We start from the raw sequence: 18,690 nt of genomic DNA, 5'->3' as shown, positions 1-18,690 counted from the left end.
TATTGGTCAGCCATTCTGTCTCCTTTTAATTATAGTTTATCCAAGTGAATTTTTCTTTTGATGTAATACACGGAGAACATGAGGAACTGATGAAATGTGTGAGAGGGAATGGGAGTCTGATGGTCTTGGAAAGGTGGAATGCTGTAACATAAATATGAATAATGTGGTGTTGAAGAAAAACATGAGATAGGAGAAAGATTTCTGAAGTAACGTGGGGTAAATCTCATGTGGTTGTCCCTGATGTATGCAAAATGACTCATGTGAGAGTGGAAATTGTAAAATGTTAAGAATAAGGCTGTTGAAGAGATGGTGCTGCCAAAATGCATCATGTTAATTGTAATTAGTGACAGTATTATGGAAAGGATAGATGGCTAATGACCACAGTCTCTGCCTGCTGAGATCAGATTGTGAGCAGCAGCACATGATGGGAGAAGCAATCTGGGTGTTGTGGGTAAGGAGGAGGCTGGGATGGAGAGGGGGAGAGATAGCAGGGTAGTGGTGGAAGACAGTGAAGTGCTGCTTGCGGGAAAATACAGGGATGAGGTGGGGAGAGGGTACGGCAGCTAGATGCAGTCAGTAGGTTAGACAGAGGGTGGTAGAGTGGGGCGAGGGGGGAAGGGAGGGGAAGGAGAGAAGTAAAAAGATTGTGGCTCCATTAGTGGAATAGAGGACCATGTAAGGATGAAGTGGGAACAGGGAAGTACTACACAGTCGCTATGCCACTAACAGACCCACAGTCTTTTTACTTCTCCCCATTTCCTTGAAAGAAACGTGTTAGGTAACTGAAGTAATGCACGCACACTTGAAAGCTGTGCACATTAGCAGTGTGTTGTCATCCCTGAGAATGTGCCACAAAAGAGCAATACTGTGAACTTCCAATAGAGCCCGCCATGGGCAAGTGCCTATTTGAACCCTACTGCACTATGCTTGCACTCAGTTATCATGGTATTACTGATTGTATACATTTGCCTTATCTTACTGTGTTCAGTGTATGTTAAGCCGATTGGCATATGTGCCACAGTCCAAAAAAGTTGTCCTAACATTTGTGGTTGTGTTGTGTGTCCAAGTTACAACACAAGTGACAATGAGAGTGGTTTTGTTCTCTGGGCGGTTTGCAGTCTCTGGTTGGCCCTCCCTTGTGCCTATGATGTCTGACAGTGCTGCTGATGAGTTTTTATGCTGGCTGGTTGATCAACAAGTGGTTCTTACTGTGGCGTTTCAGCATCTCAGTCAACAGGAGGAGTCAAACCCAGGTATTGCAAATGCATGCCTCTGTTTTGGCCTGTTCCGGTCTGTCTCTGTCTACATTGCCTGCCGCGTCACCCCTTGCCCCTTCTGTTTTGCCTGTCGTTACCCCAGTCATTTATCCCCTGACCATTTACAGCTTATGATGAGTCTGATGAAGATTGGGAAGCCTATGAAAAATGGTTGCAGCAGTATTTTCATGTATTTGGATTGACTGATGTTGCCTTATGCCATGCTTTCTTTTTGTTTTGGTTATCGCCTCACATGTATCAACTCCTTTGCGAATTGGCCCGCTTGCAGGAACAGTCTTCACTCTCATTTGATAACATGTGCAACCTTCTTTCGAAATACTAATGTAAACAGACACACATCTGCTGCTCAAGTCAAGTTTTAATGGTGTCGCAAGAAACTAGAACATTCGTATAAGACTTGGGCAGCTGAGCTTCACGGTTTAAGCCATTGTTGTCACGTTGTCACTGATAGACATAAGGAGTCATATGCCGACCAAATGGTTGATGATTTAATCATTTGTTTGGCTCTCAATCATGAGGTTTGTGAACGGACCCTTCAATGTGAAACCCCCTCCGATGTTCTGACCATTGCACAATCTGAGATATCGAGGACTGCAGGTACTCAAATTGAATTACGGCGCAAGGTTGCAGAAGTTTAACCCACTTGCTGTTGCCGTTTGTCAGACGATCCACAGGGGGACGATATAGTGGCAGCGGTCCGTGCGTGAGCAAAACATCCTGGCAGCTCACCCAACTCACTGCAGCAGCCACGGTTACAGCAGCAGCACAGAAAGCCTGAAAATAAACAACAATGCAAGCGCTCCATGCTTCCCTTTTGTCCATTGTGTTTTGTCATTCATGATAGGCTGGATTTCCTAAGTGGTGGGCTGTTTACTGCCAGTGCAACAAAATGGGCCACATTGCTCCTGTTTGTAATGCAAAATTCCAACAGCCTATTACAGATGTCGAGATGGATTTCAGTTGTGTGTCATTAATCTTTGTTGCACCCAATAAGCTTTTTATTGATATCAAGGTTTATCAGAGAATTTTGCAGATGCAAGTTGATACTGGTGCTGCCGTGTCATTATTCAACTTTCAAATGTACATGGACTTTGGTTCTCCCCCTTTAGTGCCATTGTCACATACATTAGTCACCTACAATAAACAAATCATTCTGATGTTAGGTAGTTTCTTGGCCCCAGTCATATACAAATCTGTGGTTCGTCCACTGACTTTTCAGGTGGTGAATAATCACTCACTGAAAATTTGTTAGGTTTGGACATCTTTAACCTTTTTGGATTTCCCATTTCTGATGAAATTAATCTTGTCTCTGGTCATGTGCCTTATACACAACTTGACACTTAATTCTCTGAATTTTCTTCCCTATTTTCTGCAGGTTTGGATTGTGCCGATAATTTCAAAGCCCACATCACCATGAAACCTTCAGCCACAGACCCCATTTCTTTCAGGCTTGTCCAGTGCAGATGGCTCTCCATGACCAGGTCAAGTCAGAGCTCGACCACCTCTGGGCCTCTGGGTCATCCAACCAATCGCATCCAGCAAATGAGCTACCCTCTTAGTCATTGTCAAGATGATGTTGGGACTGTTACTCCTTTGCACTGATTTCAAAGTTTCTGTCAATGCTCAGTCTACCATTGACACATATCTCTTGCTGCATCCTGATGAACTTTTTGCTGAGCTCATTGTTGGTCAGTATTTTTCCAAGATTGACCTCTCCTATGTATATTTGCAGCTTACGGTTGATGCTGACTCTCAATGGCTCTTGGACATTAACATGTCTTTTGGCTATGGTTACCGTTTTGTGTGGCCAGCACCCCGACAATTTTTCAACCGTTTCTCGAACAACTCACAGGGTCTGTGCCTGTTTGTGCTAACTATGTTGATGATATTGTGGTGTCTGGCTCCTCCACTGCTGAATATCTCAACAGCTCACATACGCTCTTTTCAATGTTACAGACCGCTGGGTTAAAACAGAATTTGGAAAAGTGCTGCTTCTTTCACCCTTCTATTGTTTATCTTGGGTTCTAGGTGTCTAGTGCTGGTATCAGACCCCTTTGTCAGAATGTCCATTCTGTGTCCTACATCGGTCAAGGAACTCCAGGTCTTTTTAGGTAAGAATGCTTATTATCATCAGTTTTTACCAGGGGTAGTGTTGGTTGCACAGCTGTTACATGCCTTGCTGCCTGAGGGGATATCTTTACACTGGTCACTGGTGTGTGAAATGGCATTTTCCAAACTGAAATCTATGTTACAATCTGTATCTTGCCTGGTAACGTACCTACTGGGTCAATATTTAGTGATAACAACAGATTTAGCCCAGCATGGGCTGGGGGGCAGTGTTAGCTCATAAATATTCTGATGGCTCTGAGCGGTCTATTGCATATGCACCAGAGATGCTTAAATTGGCTCACATTAAACATTCACAAACAGGAAAAGAAGCCCTCACCATTATTTATGCCTTAAAGTAGTTTCATGTTTTCCTGTAAGGTGTAAAATTCCATCTCCTCACTGATCACAAGCTGTTAGTTTTGCTCTTTTTAACTCCTCAGCATCATTGCCAGAAAAAGCAGTGCATCACCTTCAACGTCGGGTGTTGTTCCTCTCTCGGTACAACTGCTATGGCTAAACATGTGGACCCTGCCGTGCTCTCCCATCTTCCAGCCAGTCTGACCCAGTTTTTGATCAGGAGGAGTTACTCTGTTTCCACTTGATGAACGCGCTCAGTGAACTGTTGTCAGTTTCCCAGTCACTTGGTCATGCGGGCTAGTGCTACTGATCTGATTTTACGGAAAGTGGTACACTGCATATAACATGGCTGGCCTGAGGCCCTAACCACCATGCGTTTCAGCATTGTTTGTCTGTCACTGGTGGTGTTCTATTTCTTTATATGGATTATTCAGCTCCTCACATAGTGGTTCCCTCTGCTCTCCATTCGGAGATCCTGCAATTGCTGCATGCTGATCACTGGGAGGTGTCACACACCAAGGCATTAACCCACTGTCATGTTTTTTGGACTGGTTTGGACAGTGACATCACTCATTTGGTAATGACATGTTCTCAACGAGCATCACAGCAAGCTGCCCTGTGAGCAACAGTTTCTCTGTGGGTGCAGCCTTTGCAGGTCCAGGACTGTCTCCACATCTATTTTGCTGACCCTTTCCTTAAGGCATGCTGGCAAATAGTAACTGATGCATTCTCTCGGTTCCCACATGCTGTTCATTACCTGTCCACTTTGGCCTCTGCCACCATGGCAGTCCTGTCAAAAGTTTTTTCCATCAAAAGACTTCCAGCAACATTGGTTAGTTAGAACATTCAAAATGCAAATCAAAAAATACATTACTCAGTCCCTGCCTGATGTTGCCTCAGATCAGTTTCTGTCTTCCTGTCAGTTCATGCCACTCGGCAACAACAGCCCAGCAGAAGTGCTCAAAGATTGTCAACCCTGGCCATTCCTGCATCTCCTGTGGTCCTGCCAGGGACTCCAACCTGTGCAGCCATCATCCTGTTTCCAGCCTGGGGTGGCTGTCTGGGCACATGGGTTTGGTCATCACCCAAAATGGATTCCCGCCATCATCTCCTGATGCCGTGGCCACTGTCTCTATGATGTCCATATGGAGGAGGGTCTCTGTGCACATCATCACAACCAGATGCACCTGCACATGGACGACCAGACAACCCTGGCTGGGGCACTGACGGTGCCATGCCAGCCTCCATCACCCAATGGGTCATCTGAGTCTGCTGGGTCTCTGCTGTGACATATGAGAGGTCCTCCATCACCATTGGATGAACGTGGCACAGCTTCTCCAATACCGCTACCACTATCAGTACCAGTGCAGCCACTGCCCACACCAGAACCGTCTCCCCTGCCTGCCCCTGCCTGAGCTGTCAACTGCAGGGGCATCCTGCTGTATGGGTTGTTACGAAAAGATGGACTGCACTGCTGCCTACCCATGCCCCAAGTACTTTCAACCATATCCCTTCGTATCAGCACATCATCTGAGTGAGAGCCTCACAGAAAAAGAAGCCATGGACATCTTGTGAATCTGAGCTGTTCCCCAAGGGGAGAGGAATGTAGTAATGTGCGCACATTGGAAAGTCAGGCACATTAGCAGTTTGTTGTCTTCCATGAGAGTGTGCTTTGAAAGAGCTAATAGTAACTGATGCATTCTCTCAGTACACCCCCCCCCCCCCCCTCCCCACGGGCAAGTGTCTATTTAAACCCTGCCATGCTATACTCATGCTCAGTTATTATGTTATTACTGCTTGCATACATTTGCCTTATCTTATTATGTTCAGTGTATATTACGGTGATTGGTGTACATGCTACAGTCCAATAAAGTTGTACTATCATTCTAGGTCATTTGTGTGTGGAAGTTATAACAGTAACATTTCAGCTCACTGCCACTGTTGTTTAGTATGTATGTTACAGAAAAAATGGTGGAAAGGAAACAACATTTCAAAAGAAGCATGTCCCAGTGCTAAGATTAACAGACAAAATAGTCCTGCTGGTAAAAACTCAAGAAAATTTATGGGAACTGTGTAACGGTTAGAATACTTGGCACAGGATTTTGATTAATGGTTAACAAAGCAAATACAGAGCTAGTGAAAAATAGTAGCAAGGAGTGATTTATTAAGTAATCGATATTAGGGAAGGCATTGTAGATAAATTCACCCATCTGAGATGCAAGATAACAGAAAATTGCCGAAACAAAGGAACATGAAAAGCAAATAGGGACCATCAGATAATGATTTTGTCAGTAAGTGTTCTGCTGGTTTCAAATACTGACATATAATCAAAAGAGAAGTTTCTGAATCTTTATGTCTGGTGCATCATATGGAAATGAAATAGGGATTGTGTGAAAAGTGGTGAAGCAGAAACCAAAAGCAATTAAATTTTGATACTAGAAATTAATTGAACAAACACAGTGTGAAATAAAATGAAGGGTTAGTCAGAAAAGGGACAGGGGGAGCAGTCTAAATAAAACACATTAGCAAATGATGCATCAGGAATAAGATTAAATGTACCACAAGGCTTGGTAATTGGGCTGTTTCTGTTCTTGTCTACATAAATTATTCATCCAGGACAATGGGGGATCCTTCAAAAACTATAATGTTTGCTGTTAACATAAGTGTATTAATAAGCTGCCTAAACAGACTGCCTAGACAGACTGGAGAATAATGGAACAGGCTTAGGATTGATTCACAGACAACTGCTTACCTCTTAATAATATAAAAAATGGCATTATCCAATTCCAAGCAAATCGAAATGATTTACAGATGACAGAAGTAGAGGTCAATGGGCAAACATCAAATGAGGTGTTGTGTATGATGTTTATAGGCATCCAGATGGATAATAAATTTTGGTGATGCCGGCTTGTGAATAAGTTGACTAAAAAGCGTGATTACCATCTGTTGTTAAGTCATGCAAAGATAGCTCAGCTGCTAAGAGCTTTGCCAGAGAAAGGCAAGGTTCTGGGTTTATGTCCTGGTCTGTCTCACAGTTTTAATCTGACAAGAAATTTCAAAAACAGCACACACTTCACTGCAGAGAGAAAGGTCCATTGTGCAAAAAACATGTTCCAACATTAATTTTGTATAATTGTACTGATAATCAATAAATATGTGCCTTTTCCAATCAATACATTAATAAACATGAAAAAAAGTTTAATTTGGTACAGGAAAGGCAGTTGTTGTCATGGCTTCCAATGGCTCTTGAAACATATCTAAGCAGTATTGTACTTCACTGATTGCGCAACACACTATTACAAAATGTTAATTTATAAGGTGCTAATATGTGAAATAAGGGAAAGAAACCATGGTGAGACTTGTAACCACAGGATTATGCGTTTGGGTTTCTGTGTGTGTGAATGTGTGTACCTCTTTTTTTTTTTAGAAAAAGAGCAAGAGCTCAAAAACAAGTGTCAGTAGTCCTTTCTGTTCATACACATGTGTGCCACACATCAGTCTGCTGTAGGTGAGTGGTCGCCTTTCCCCTATTTTACAATTTCTTTTAGAAAGGTATGTGGCAGAACAGTCTTTATTATTACTGGAATGCAAATGCTTATGTAACAGGAATTTGGCTTTTATTGCCATAAATAATGTGTGTTTGCTATCAAATACATCAGCATTAATGAGCCTGTTTTTCTCTTACAGAAATTATATAGCCATTCATTTTTAATTTTTTACAAATTCTGATACTTAGTTTGTTTATAACAGGATATATTAATGATGGTCAAAGCCTCTTTGCTAGTCTCATTGGCCCATTCTTGACTGTTTTGTACTACTTAAATGCACAGAAAATGCTGAAATGTCAGAAAGAAGTTGTATCCTACAAAGAAAAGCAAGGCAGATTGACTAAATGCATTACTGTATTTTTCCAGTCCAAAGTGCAGTAAATATTTTTTTATATTGTTCTATGGTAAAAATAAAGTCTTGCTCATTCACAGCTTTGTATAGATTTGAGCGCATGGAAATATATTACAAAGTCTGTATTTGTTCACAGTCACATTTATCATTTTCAATGTAACCCATTTCACAATATTTCTCTTGTATTGTCCACTCAGACAAATTTCTTAAAAATTATGTAACCTATATTCTCTTAACATTTCAAAATAAAACTTTCATTATTTTTTTGCTGTAGGGTAACACAGAATTTTGGCGAAGAAAAATTCGGACGTTTCATGGACTCATTGATTTGAATCATGATGGTGTAGTATCAATGGATGACTTTAATATTTTGGCAGACAGATTCATTAACCTGGGGCATCTGACAAAGAAACAGGAAGAAGAGTTCAGAGCAGCTCTTCAGGTATTATAAAGTATTTTTAACAATATTCAACACAAAGCTAGTCAAACAATTGACTTTAGATACTTTTTCACTGCAATCCCATGAAACTACAGATGCTATTAGCATTACAGAAATACATCTGGAAATAACTTAAGACTCTTTGTTTGGAATAAAATGTTGTTGTTATTGCTGATACTAAATCTGTTTTTCCCAGGTGGTGTGGGAAGAGCAATGGGGTATTGCACACCCATATAACTTGGTTACCACAGAACAATATTTGGAGAATATGCATCATGTGATCAATGACAAGTCTCTTAAAAGGAAATCACATCATTTTCTTTCGCATCTCTTCAAGGTACGTTATGCACTAACACATTTTCATGTGCTGGTTGCATAATTTGCAACATTTTAACTACAAAAGTAATCCATTTGCACAATTTTCTGTTCTGAAATTTTTCATATATGTTTGTTATCTACAGTAGTCATACCTTGGTACTTGATATAGTAACTGACTGTAATGTCGACATTCAAGTCAGAGAACACTTAGACGTTTTCCTTATATTTTTTGAAAAGGTTTACAGATACACTGTGAATTAAATTGCTTCATGAAAATGAATACTGTATAAGAAGAAGACGACTGAATTACTGACCAGTACTTACCTTAAAGAGGTGGAAAAAGGCAGGAAATTGTGTTGTATGAGTGGTGTCTGGAAAGTTGTATTGTTCTGTTCCAACACCACCACAGCACTGATGTTGCTCTTCTGCACATTCACAGTAATCTCTCTGGATCATTTCCTTCGATTGACACCATTACAGCTGGATTCTGTTGTGTTTACATTTGTTGCTGATTTTTCAAAATGTTTAAGATGGTCTCTGAGCCCACAGATAGTGAAGTGCATTTTGTAATATGATTTTTGAGTGCAAAGATGAACTTCATCTTGTAAAGATTTATGGTGAAAATGTAATGACTGGTGGAATGGTGAGAAAGTGGGTGAGACAATTCAATTATAGATGAACCAATGTTTATGACGAAGCATGGGGTGGGTGGCCTTCTGTCATCAATGACAGTTTGGTTGAGAAAGTGAATGACAAAATTAGTAAAGTATGGTTCACAATAAGAATGCTTTGTGATGAGTTTCCACAAATTTCATAAACAGTTTTGGATAAGATTGTCAATCACTTAAACTTTAAGAAATTGTGGTCCCGTTGAGTTCTGAAAATGCTTAAGTGTGTCCACAAAATGAAGCGACTTGGCAGTGCTTTGACATTTCTTACCCAATGCAGTGATGAGGGAGATGAATTCGTAACAAAACTGTGACCAGTGATGAAACTTGGATTGCTCATGTCACTCCAGACTCAAAACAACAGCCAATTGAGTGGCAGTACTGATTATGCACCAAAAGACAAAAATTCAAAACAATTTTGTCAGCACAAAAAACATGTGCACTGTGTTCTGGGACAGGCAGGGTATTTTGCTTAATGAGTTCTTTCCCATAGGTCAAATTGTCAGTGTAATATTATAATGAAAAAAATGAGAAAATTCCAGCATACAGTTCAAAACAAAAGGCATGAAAAAAATTGAGAAAATTCCAGCATACAGTTTAAAACAAAAGGCATGGAATGCTGAGTCAAGACGTGTTGCTTCATGACAATGCACGTTCCCATTGTGCTTGTGTCATTCAAAAGATTACTCAGCAATTCGGTTGGGAGCAGTTCAATAACCCATCATACAGCCCCCATCTCACACCTTCCAGCTACCACTTTTTCTTGAACTGGAAGAGTGATTTTGGAGGAAGACACTTTGACAGCTATGATGGTGCAAAAAACTGTTTTCAGAAGTGGCTGTCTTCACTGGTGGCATCTTTCTATGAAGAGGATATAAAAAAGTTGGTGTCCTGCTGTGACAAATGCCTGAACGATGGTGACAAATATATAGAAAAACAGTTTAAGAAGTGCTCTTTCTTCTAGAAATAAGTTTTTGTTTTAAAATGTTTTACGAGCTTTTTTTCCAAAATGGTGCTTACATTCCAGACATGCCTTTCACTTGGAATTTTGCCTCTCAGCGATTTATACTTATCATCCATTCTGTCTCCTTGAGAGTTTATAACTTTCTCAGATGATATTTCCTTCTTAGTTATAATAATTACAAAGTGAACCAGAACTCCACTGATAAACTTTCAGAAACTGTTCAGGGACTCCTTATGAATATTTTGGTGTAAGGGACCTATGGTCTCAGTCAGCTCATTGCAGAATTACTGCATTTCTTTTTGTTTCTCTTCCCAGTCAACTTTGTTCTGTATCACACTGAAAATATCTACAGAAGACTGAAAATGATTATAGTATGCACTGTGTGTCTCTTCACTCTCAAACTTGTGTTCAGTAATGAGCTGTTCTTCCAGTGACACTAATTACACTGAGGTACTTATGCATCTGAGGATTGTTGCATAACTCCGTGTTGTGTGTTATATATTTTGGTTATTGCCTATAACAGGCTTCTTCACATTTTTAAAGGTATTTTCACTGGAAAAAGGGTGATCATGGTAACGAACCAAATAAATAATAATCACACTCTGTAATATGCTGCCAGAGACCAAAGGCCCTTGCACCAAAATACTCAGAAGGTATCCCTGAGCAACCTCTGAAGTTTTCAGTGGAATTCTGGCTCACTCTGTATAAAATTATGACACAGAATTGCTGGCCAGTACTTAATTTCAAGACAAATTTCAGTACCACTTATAGATACATACACTATGTGATCAAAAGTATCTGGACACCTGGCTGAAAATGACTTACATGTTTGTGGCACCCTCCATTGGTAATACTGGAATTCAGTATGGTGTTGGTCCATCCTTAGCCTTGATGACAGCTTCCACTCTTGCATGCATACATTCAATCAGGTGCTGGAAGGTTGCTTGGGGAATGGCAGCCCATTCTTCATGGAGTGCTGCACTGAGGAGAGGTATTGATGTTGGTCGGTGAGGCCTGGCATGAAGTTGGCATTCCAAAACATCCCAAAGATGTTTTATAGGATTCAGGTCAGGACTATGTGCAGGCCAGTCCATTACAGGGATGTTATTGTCATGTAACCACTCCACCAAAGGTCGTGCATTATGAATAGCTGCTCGATCGTGTTGAAAGATGCAGTCGCCATCCCTGAATTGCTCTTCAACAGTGGGAAGCAAGAAGGAGTTTAAAAAATCAATGTTGGCCTGTATTGTGGTAGTGTCACACAAAACAACAAAGGTTCAAGCCCCCTCCATGTAAACACAACCACACCATAACACCACCACCTCTGACTTTTACTGTTGGCACTACACACACTGGCAGATGACGTTCACCAGGCATTTGCCATACCCACAACCTGCCATTGGATCACCACATTGTGTACCATGATTTGTCACTCTACACAACATTTTTGTACTGTTCAGTCGACCAGTATTTATGCTCCTTACACCAAGTGAGGCATCGTTTGGCATTTACTGGCATGATGTGTGGCTTGTGAGCAGCCGCTTGACCATGACATCAAAGTTTTCTCACCTCCCACCTAACTGTCATGTACCTGCAGTGGATCCTGATGCAGTTTGGAATTCCTGTGTGATGGTCTGGGTAGGTGTCTACCTATTACTCTGTCAGTCAACAGATGAGGTCGGCCTGTACGCTTTTGTGCTGTATGTGTCCCTTCAAGTTTCCTCTTCAATATCACATTGGAAACAGTGGGCCTAGGGATGTTTAGGAGTCTGGAAATCTCGCATACAGACATATGATACAAGTGACCATGTTCTAAATCTGTTAGTTCCGCGGAGTGCCCCATTCTGCTCACTCATTATGTCTAATGACTACTGAGGTTGCTGATATGGAGTACCTGGCAGTAGGTGGTAGGACAATGCAGCTAATATGAAAAAAAAATGTTTTTGGGGGTGTCAAGATACTTTTGATCACATAGTGTATAAAAGTACACACAGTTACCAAGCCTTCAGGATTAATAGTTTGGTCCTTAGGGAGAAGAGAGTTATTCACTTGTCCTCAAAATATGTGGATCCCTGTTGTCCCATGGCCTGAGTAACCTGCCCTCACTTTTTAACTTTCCCCAGCCTACAACTCTCTCCTTCCCAACAAACGCAATATTAGTTCTGAAAGCTAGGATAATGCATGTACTGCTTGCTATACATATCTGTTGACAGTACTGACAACTAGCCTGAAGTTAAGTACAGGGTAGCAATTTTGTTTCATAAATTTAGTTTCCTCAAGAGACTCTTCCTTTTGATACGTTGTACCAGCTGTCCTCCAGTAATAAGAGATTTGAAACAGTCAAGCTATGAGATAAAGAAGTCATTTTCTTGTTGTTCATAGTTTGTATTTCCATTTCACAACTACCTGTTTGATTATATGTTGTCTCTTGATGTGTTGCGCATCCTGAGGCCATGCAAGAAGTAATTGTGTTAAACTTAATAAAAATCAACACCACTAAGCCACAGCAAGTCTTAAAAAATATTAACTGTCAAAATTTGAGACAAACTTGAAGACTGTAAGCTAATTAATCTTTACAGTAGCAAATAAATACAACCCTTTGCCACTACTGATGAACTTAACTATATTTTTAAAAAAATTATAGTTGTTGAATATTTTTATCTCCTTCCTGTCTACAACCATGTTAAAAAATTTATATCATTGAATACAGTGTGTTTTAATATATCAGGGGAGTATGATATTCATGAAGAAAAGCTGTCTGACTATTACTGGGAAGGTTGTGCCACTTTGTACCCTATAAGAATATACGAAGACAGAGGAAAGGAATATAAAGTAACTTTCTTCTATGCTTGACAATGTGCCTTACCAATAATACTGTTGAAGATGTGACCTTGTCATGGTTTATTACACCTGTTCTTTATCTCTAACAAAAACCACTAAACAAACAAATTACCATGGTAAAGCAAACAATATGTCAATAATGATGTGATTGTTCGCCTGTCCTAGCCCTTTTATAGTTGGTTAATGGAACAATTACAGAAGCTGATCAAAAGAAAATTTACTTTGAGCCTTACAGACTTGTGCAGTATACAACAACATTTCTAATTATTGTAACATCCAAAAAGACTGGCCTGAAAGAATTCAAATTCAACTCTATTTCTGCAGAAATGTCTGCTATCTAGCAGTGTTTCTGGACTCAAGCATTACATACAAGAATGTTGCTCTCCCAGTGGCAAGACATTAAAGTAACAAAATATGCCTCGTGGTTTTACAGAATGGTTATTGTCTTTTATCTCTGACTGCTTCCTGTCATATGAATTAAAAGGCATGTACAAGAACTAAGAACATAGATTTCCTGAAAGTTACAGTTTTGGTGTCCCTCTTGTTCAATGTTTACACTCCTGACATACTTAGTATATTCTTAGAGAAGGTGAAAGTTGTTCAGTATGATGTATGTTTCTACTTCAAGGGTGTACCTCCAGAAGGGTGTGGGATTCAACTGATTATTACAATATCTGCGCTCAAATAATGCCTTACAAGAAAGATGCCTATGGAACATCCCTGCAGCTAACTTTTCCTGTAGTTTTTTTTTTTCCAACTTGCACTGACTCTTTCTAAGGTAGTTGAACTGTGCCATGTCCCTGTAAAGAAATTGTGAAATAGGACTCATGATCTATTAATGTGGGAGATGCACATAAGTCACATGCTGACAGAGTGGTTACCAACGTAATCATATCAGTGATAAGATTTCGGTGGTGCTGAGCATCTGGTCAGCTCCATAGCCCTACCAGTAGATAGTACACCCAGTCATTCATTAACCCTTGAGCGAGTGTGCCTATATATAAAGTGAGCCAGTCACAAATGACATTGTCTTGTACTGTTCAATTGTTGTTTTACAATTGCAAGCCTGTACCTATTCTTTCATTATTGCTTCACCCAACACACTGTTATGTTATGCTATCAAATGTCCAAGTGAGCAGTAGCAATGTAAAATAAACAGTGAGGTAGATGAGAAAATATTTATGGTCCGTGCAAGAAAATGACTCAGATTCCCAGCTAGCAGTGCAGTCCCACAGTGAGGCAGTTGTCTGTGAGATAATAAGCAATTGAATAAACAGCTGGCTGGGATCTGATGCAACTGCACTGTTTAATGCTGTGAATGGGTCAGTAATATGGGATAACACTTGTATGTATAATGAACTATTTTATGTATAATGAACTATTTATATAATTAATTTTAATTTTACTATTGTTTAGTGAAATAGTGATTTAGCTCGCATAATGTAAGTTTATTTCATCATTGTTTGATTAAATTAAGATTAAACTGCGATTCTGTTCTTATTTGTTTACCTTGGTAACGTAACAGATGGTGCACCTGTCCAAGGGTTAAAGTAGTATCTGTTATGGACCTGCATTGGAAAATTGTTTTGAGAGAATTAACAACTGTCAATACAGAGTGGCAGGTTTCTATGGGGGCAATCCAGTCCAGTCCACTCCTCTCCAGCCAATGCACAGTTAGTTTAAGCACCTAAAACTCCAGCTGTAACTCCAAGCCAATTTTCTTTTTAAAAGAGCTCCAAATGTATCAAATAACCGCAGACCAATTATTTCAAATTTGACTAAAAATGCTTCACTGGACACTTTGAGATAGCTAGGGTTATTACTCCTTTAGTATAAACATATTTACACATTCAGGAGATCTCTGGGAAAGCTAACTCAACTAAAAATCTTTAATATACCATTCCAACTAATATCTGTCTTTTCTTCTGAATATTGTGCTGACATAAATAGCAGCATTACGGTGCAGTCTTTAAGACAGAATCCACAAATAGTCAATATCCTCACTAAAGACTTTGAAACTACCAGCTCTATTGGAAGGGCATTCTACAACCCAAAGTTGATTTATTCAACAGACACAGACCTCATGAATGAGGAATTTGTAGCCATACTAGAAGCTGTACATTTATTAAATGAAACAACAAGTTTACTGTTACCAGTCACCGTTTTTTTTTTTTTTTTTTTTTTTTTTTTTTTTTTTTTTTTTTTTTTTTTCACGATGCGTTTCGAAGGTTTAAACCTCCATCATCGGGTGGATTTACATTAGTTAGTATTACATATGTGTGAATGTTGTGTTACGACATTTGGAGGAACTTGTGGCACTGCCTAGTGGAGAAACAAGACACTATTTCAGAATATGGTTTTGGATAACTTTTGACAAAAAATTAAACTGATATTTAATGGTAAACTTTAATAAGTAAACTAGAGTACCTCCAGTGGTCACAGGTTCCTTTTTCTTGTCGTAACACTTCACATGTATACTGCCACATTTGTAAACAAATATGGCGTCTGGAATCAGCTGGGTGCAAGGTTCGTACAGCAGAAGAGAAGACATAATCGCAAAGTGCAAAGAATATACATTGTAACAACATTATTACAGAATAATCGTTTAAACCATTTGGAGGTGTTTGTTTTGAGGTGTCAAATATATGTGTGTGTACTTCAGGTGGTACATAAATCCAGTTTTGAAAGGTTGAAACAGCTAAACATTCCTACTCATTTATGCAATCAGGTGAAATGTTAAAATGGCTTAAACTTCATACTTGCTAATAACAATTAGGTAAAATGTTACAGGCTTGAATTACAATGATCATATTGGCTACAGCAGTAAAATCATACATAGATGACACTCTTTGAAGAAAGAGAGAGAGAGAGAGAGAGAGAGAGAGGAAGGAGTGATTATATGAGAGCAAACATTTACATGGCAAGGAGTCTTAAGATTACATGTTGCATATATTAGCTGCCTAAAGGTTGGGGTAATACACTGGTTAATGTTATAAAATATGCAGATAGATATACATTTGTGCCAGTAGTTGATGTACATACAGTTTTAAGCTGACAGGGGGTACAAGCTGTTGGTGTGATGAATTATCTGTGAATGAGATCAATCTCTTGTACTCTTGGTGGCTGTCAATATTTATGGTAAGTGTGTGTGTGTGTGTGTGTGTGTGTGTGTGTGTGTGTGTGTGTGTGTACTTTAAGAGTGTAGGCAGTTGCTGAAAACAGAGATGATACTATTGTAAATATTGTCATTTTTGTCATTTAAGATGGATTCTGGTTGTTTCATTTGGTGTTTGTATATTTGGAGTGTTTCAAGGATGTCTAGTTTTCTGCCTTTAGGTTGGATGTTTGTTGAGACAACAGCTCCATAAATTAAACTCAGTGATTCGCTGTTGGCCCTAAGAGTTCTAAAGAAGTAATTCTTGACCCTTCCTGATTTACACTGCGAGATGTTGGGTGTTGTGCCAGACATCAGTGCCATCCTTGCACAATGTCTCGACAACGTGGTTCATTTCCTTCATCAATCCTTTCCTTTGTCATAGCTTGCCCAGCTTCTTGATATTCCTGTACCTCTTCTGCCCATACTGTCTCAACCCTTTGCTTTGTCAGAGTTTGTCCAGCTTCTTAAAATGCCAATATATTGTCACCATAGAGTCTCTACTGCCTGGCGAACACAAGTCACACTATTGAAGTATTGTACATGGATGACACATATCTGGCAGAACACCTGATGCCTCAAGATTTCATTTCTAAAGAACTTTAGTGCCAGGAGATAGAAAACCTTATTGTAAACAGGATCAGTGAAGTGCTGCTACCAATGTGTGAAAAAGACAAATCTGTTATCATCACCTGGAAGAAACCACATATTGGAATTATCAGTAATGAATTGTTGATCATGGAGCCAAAGAAACTGCTCTTGCAGCAGATGTCACTTGGACTTAAGTTCTAATTATGGATTATAGGCATGCATTATTTAGAGATATGATACAAGATGTCACTGCAGATAATCACATCTAGCGCAATACATCCAAGATGTGTACAAAAACAATTATCCATGATGTGCAAGATTTGTGTACTGGCCATATGAATAAACTGCCTGTATGTTGCAAACTAAAAGTTATAAAATGAAAAGAAACCCTACTTGAAAGGTGTGTACAACTCTGGGGCCATAAAAGTGACTGTTAGGTAAACCTTAGTCACTAGTAACCTATTCAAAAAAAAAAAAGCAGAAAGGTGAAAGAAAATGCCAGTATGCTTCATCATCAAAGGTGTGTTAAAGTGGCACTGAACAAATGGCCTACAGGAATGAACTTGCAATACCATTATAATTCGGACTGTAAAGGGAATACTGCTTGCAAGTGATGTGTGTGTGGAATCAGTGGCCTCGGTTTTCCTCAGATTATTCCAAGTATTTGCTGGAATGATTTCTAACAATAGGCTGTGGTTGCCAGGTTTCCCATTTTGTGCCCATTCTTGGTACTTTCAAGTTAACATATTATAGAGATACTTTATAATGATTGTTGTTATTATTATTATCACAATAATAATACTAAAAAATAAATGATCTACCAAAGTATCAGAAATAATGGCAAAGTTAAGCTTACTATTGTTGGGTACCTCTGCTGAATGAATGAGAACATGCTTACAAAACAAATATTGTTCTATATCTGGAAAAAAGAAGTTGACAATAGCATAGATTACACAGTATTACAAGAACTAGAATGAAACAATATCAAATAATTGTATATGACATAAAGAACCTTTTTAGGATATAATAACAAGGCTTTCAAGGACAAAAGTGCCATAAGAAATGGGAACAATATAAAGCATGGTCTACATTCCTGTGCAAAAACATGATACCCTTAGTCAAGACTAAGTGTAGCTTATTTTCTTCTCAGTTTTCTTAATAGCTCACAGTAACATTCAGTATTGATTGTCCTTTCACATCCCATAAAACACACATACAGTAAAGAATTACTGTTTCAAAAAATTGTATCCATATGGACTTATAAAGCTTGGCTTGTGTTTTTTGGTTTGATGTGTGAGGCAATAGAAACACACACCACTGACTGACATTGTGTCTCCATGTTACCATTGGTAAACTACCTCTCACCATCAGTCATAATTCTGTTCAGTAGGGCTTTTCCTTCCACATCATAAAGGAGAAGAAAATCTAGACAAGCAGTAATTCATTGACATTGCAGTTTTCTGAAAGGATGCTTGGAACCCAACAAGCAAGGAACTTATGGTATACTAATTATTTAATCACAACCTCATTCAAAACACTCATAGAAAACTGCAGAAAGTTGTGTGGCACTAAAGATATCATGTAATACAGGTTTTCACAAGGTTTTCATCAATTTTCTGTAGTAGTTCATAGTTGACAACAAACAGATACACGCTTGATGTCTTCTTGAATTTTCATCCTTTCTTTTAACACCTTCACGAAATACTTAGTTCACATACAACGGGAACTTAATGATAAATTTCAATAGATGAGAGTAAGTTGTTCTTTTTTTTCCACTGAAAACTATATTACAGAACGAATTTCACAATTGGTGGGATTTGCAATTGCAACATTAAATTTGAAAGGCTGTTGCAGGTGACTGGGAAGAAATGTGGCTTTCTCACTATCACAAGTCTAAGCACACTGACATACTGCATGAGTCAGTGTACAGTGTATTGAATGTCTCCTGCCCCCCCTCCCCAGCTACTTCTCTTGCTACATAAAAATGGATTTTACTTTCCAGAGAGCTCTCATAACATCCCATTGGATCTTCAACCACAAGCTGTGCTTCTCTACAGCTCGGAATAAAAACT

The 18,690-nt window shown here is 39.2% G+C and overlaps 1 protein-coding gene across 1 annotated transcript in view; it reads left to right on the top strand.

The window, feature by feature from the left end:
• The window catches only part of LOC124545245 (sarcoplasmic calcium-binding protein), a 189,741-nt gene that overhangs the window by 162,761 nt on the left and 8,290 nt on the right, over window positions 1-18,690 (top strand). The window contains exons 3-4 of the mRNA XM_047124118.1: window positions 7,918-8,085; window positions 8,279-8,419. Coding sequence (XP_046980074.1) covers window positions 7,918-8,085; window positions 8,279-8,419 — 309 coding nt within the window. The remainder of the gene's footprint in view (window positions 1-7,917; window positions 8,086-8,278; window positions 8,420-18,690) is intronic.

This window comes from Schistocerca americana, chromosome 8, assembly GCF_021461395.2.
Source record: "Schistocerca americana isolate TAMUIC-IGC-003095 chromosome 8, iqSchAmer2.1, whole genome shotgun sequence".
Classification (NCBI taxonomy): Eukaryota; Metazoa; Arthropoda; class Insecta; order Orthoptera; family Acrididae; genus Schistocerca; species Schistocerca americana.
This window is presented reverse-complemented; position numbering and strand designations above follow the sequence as displayed.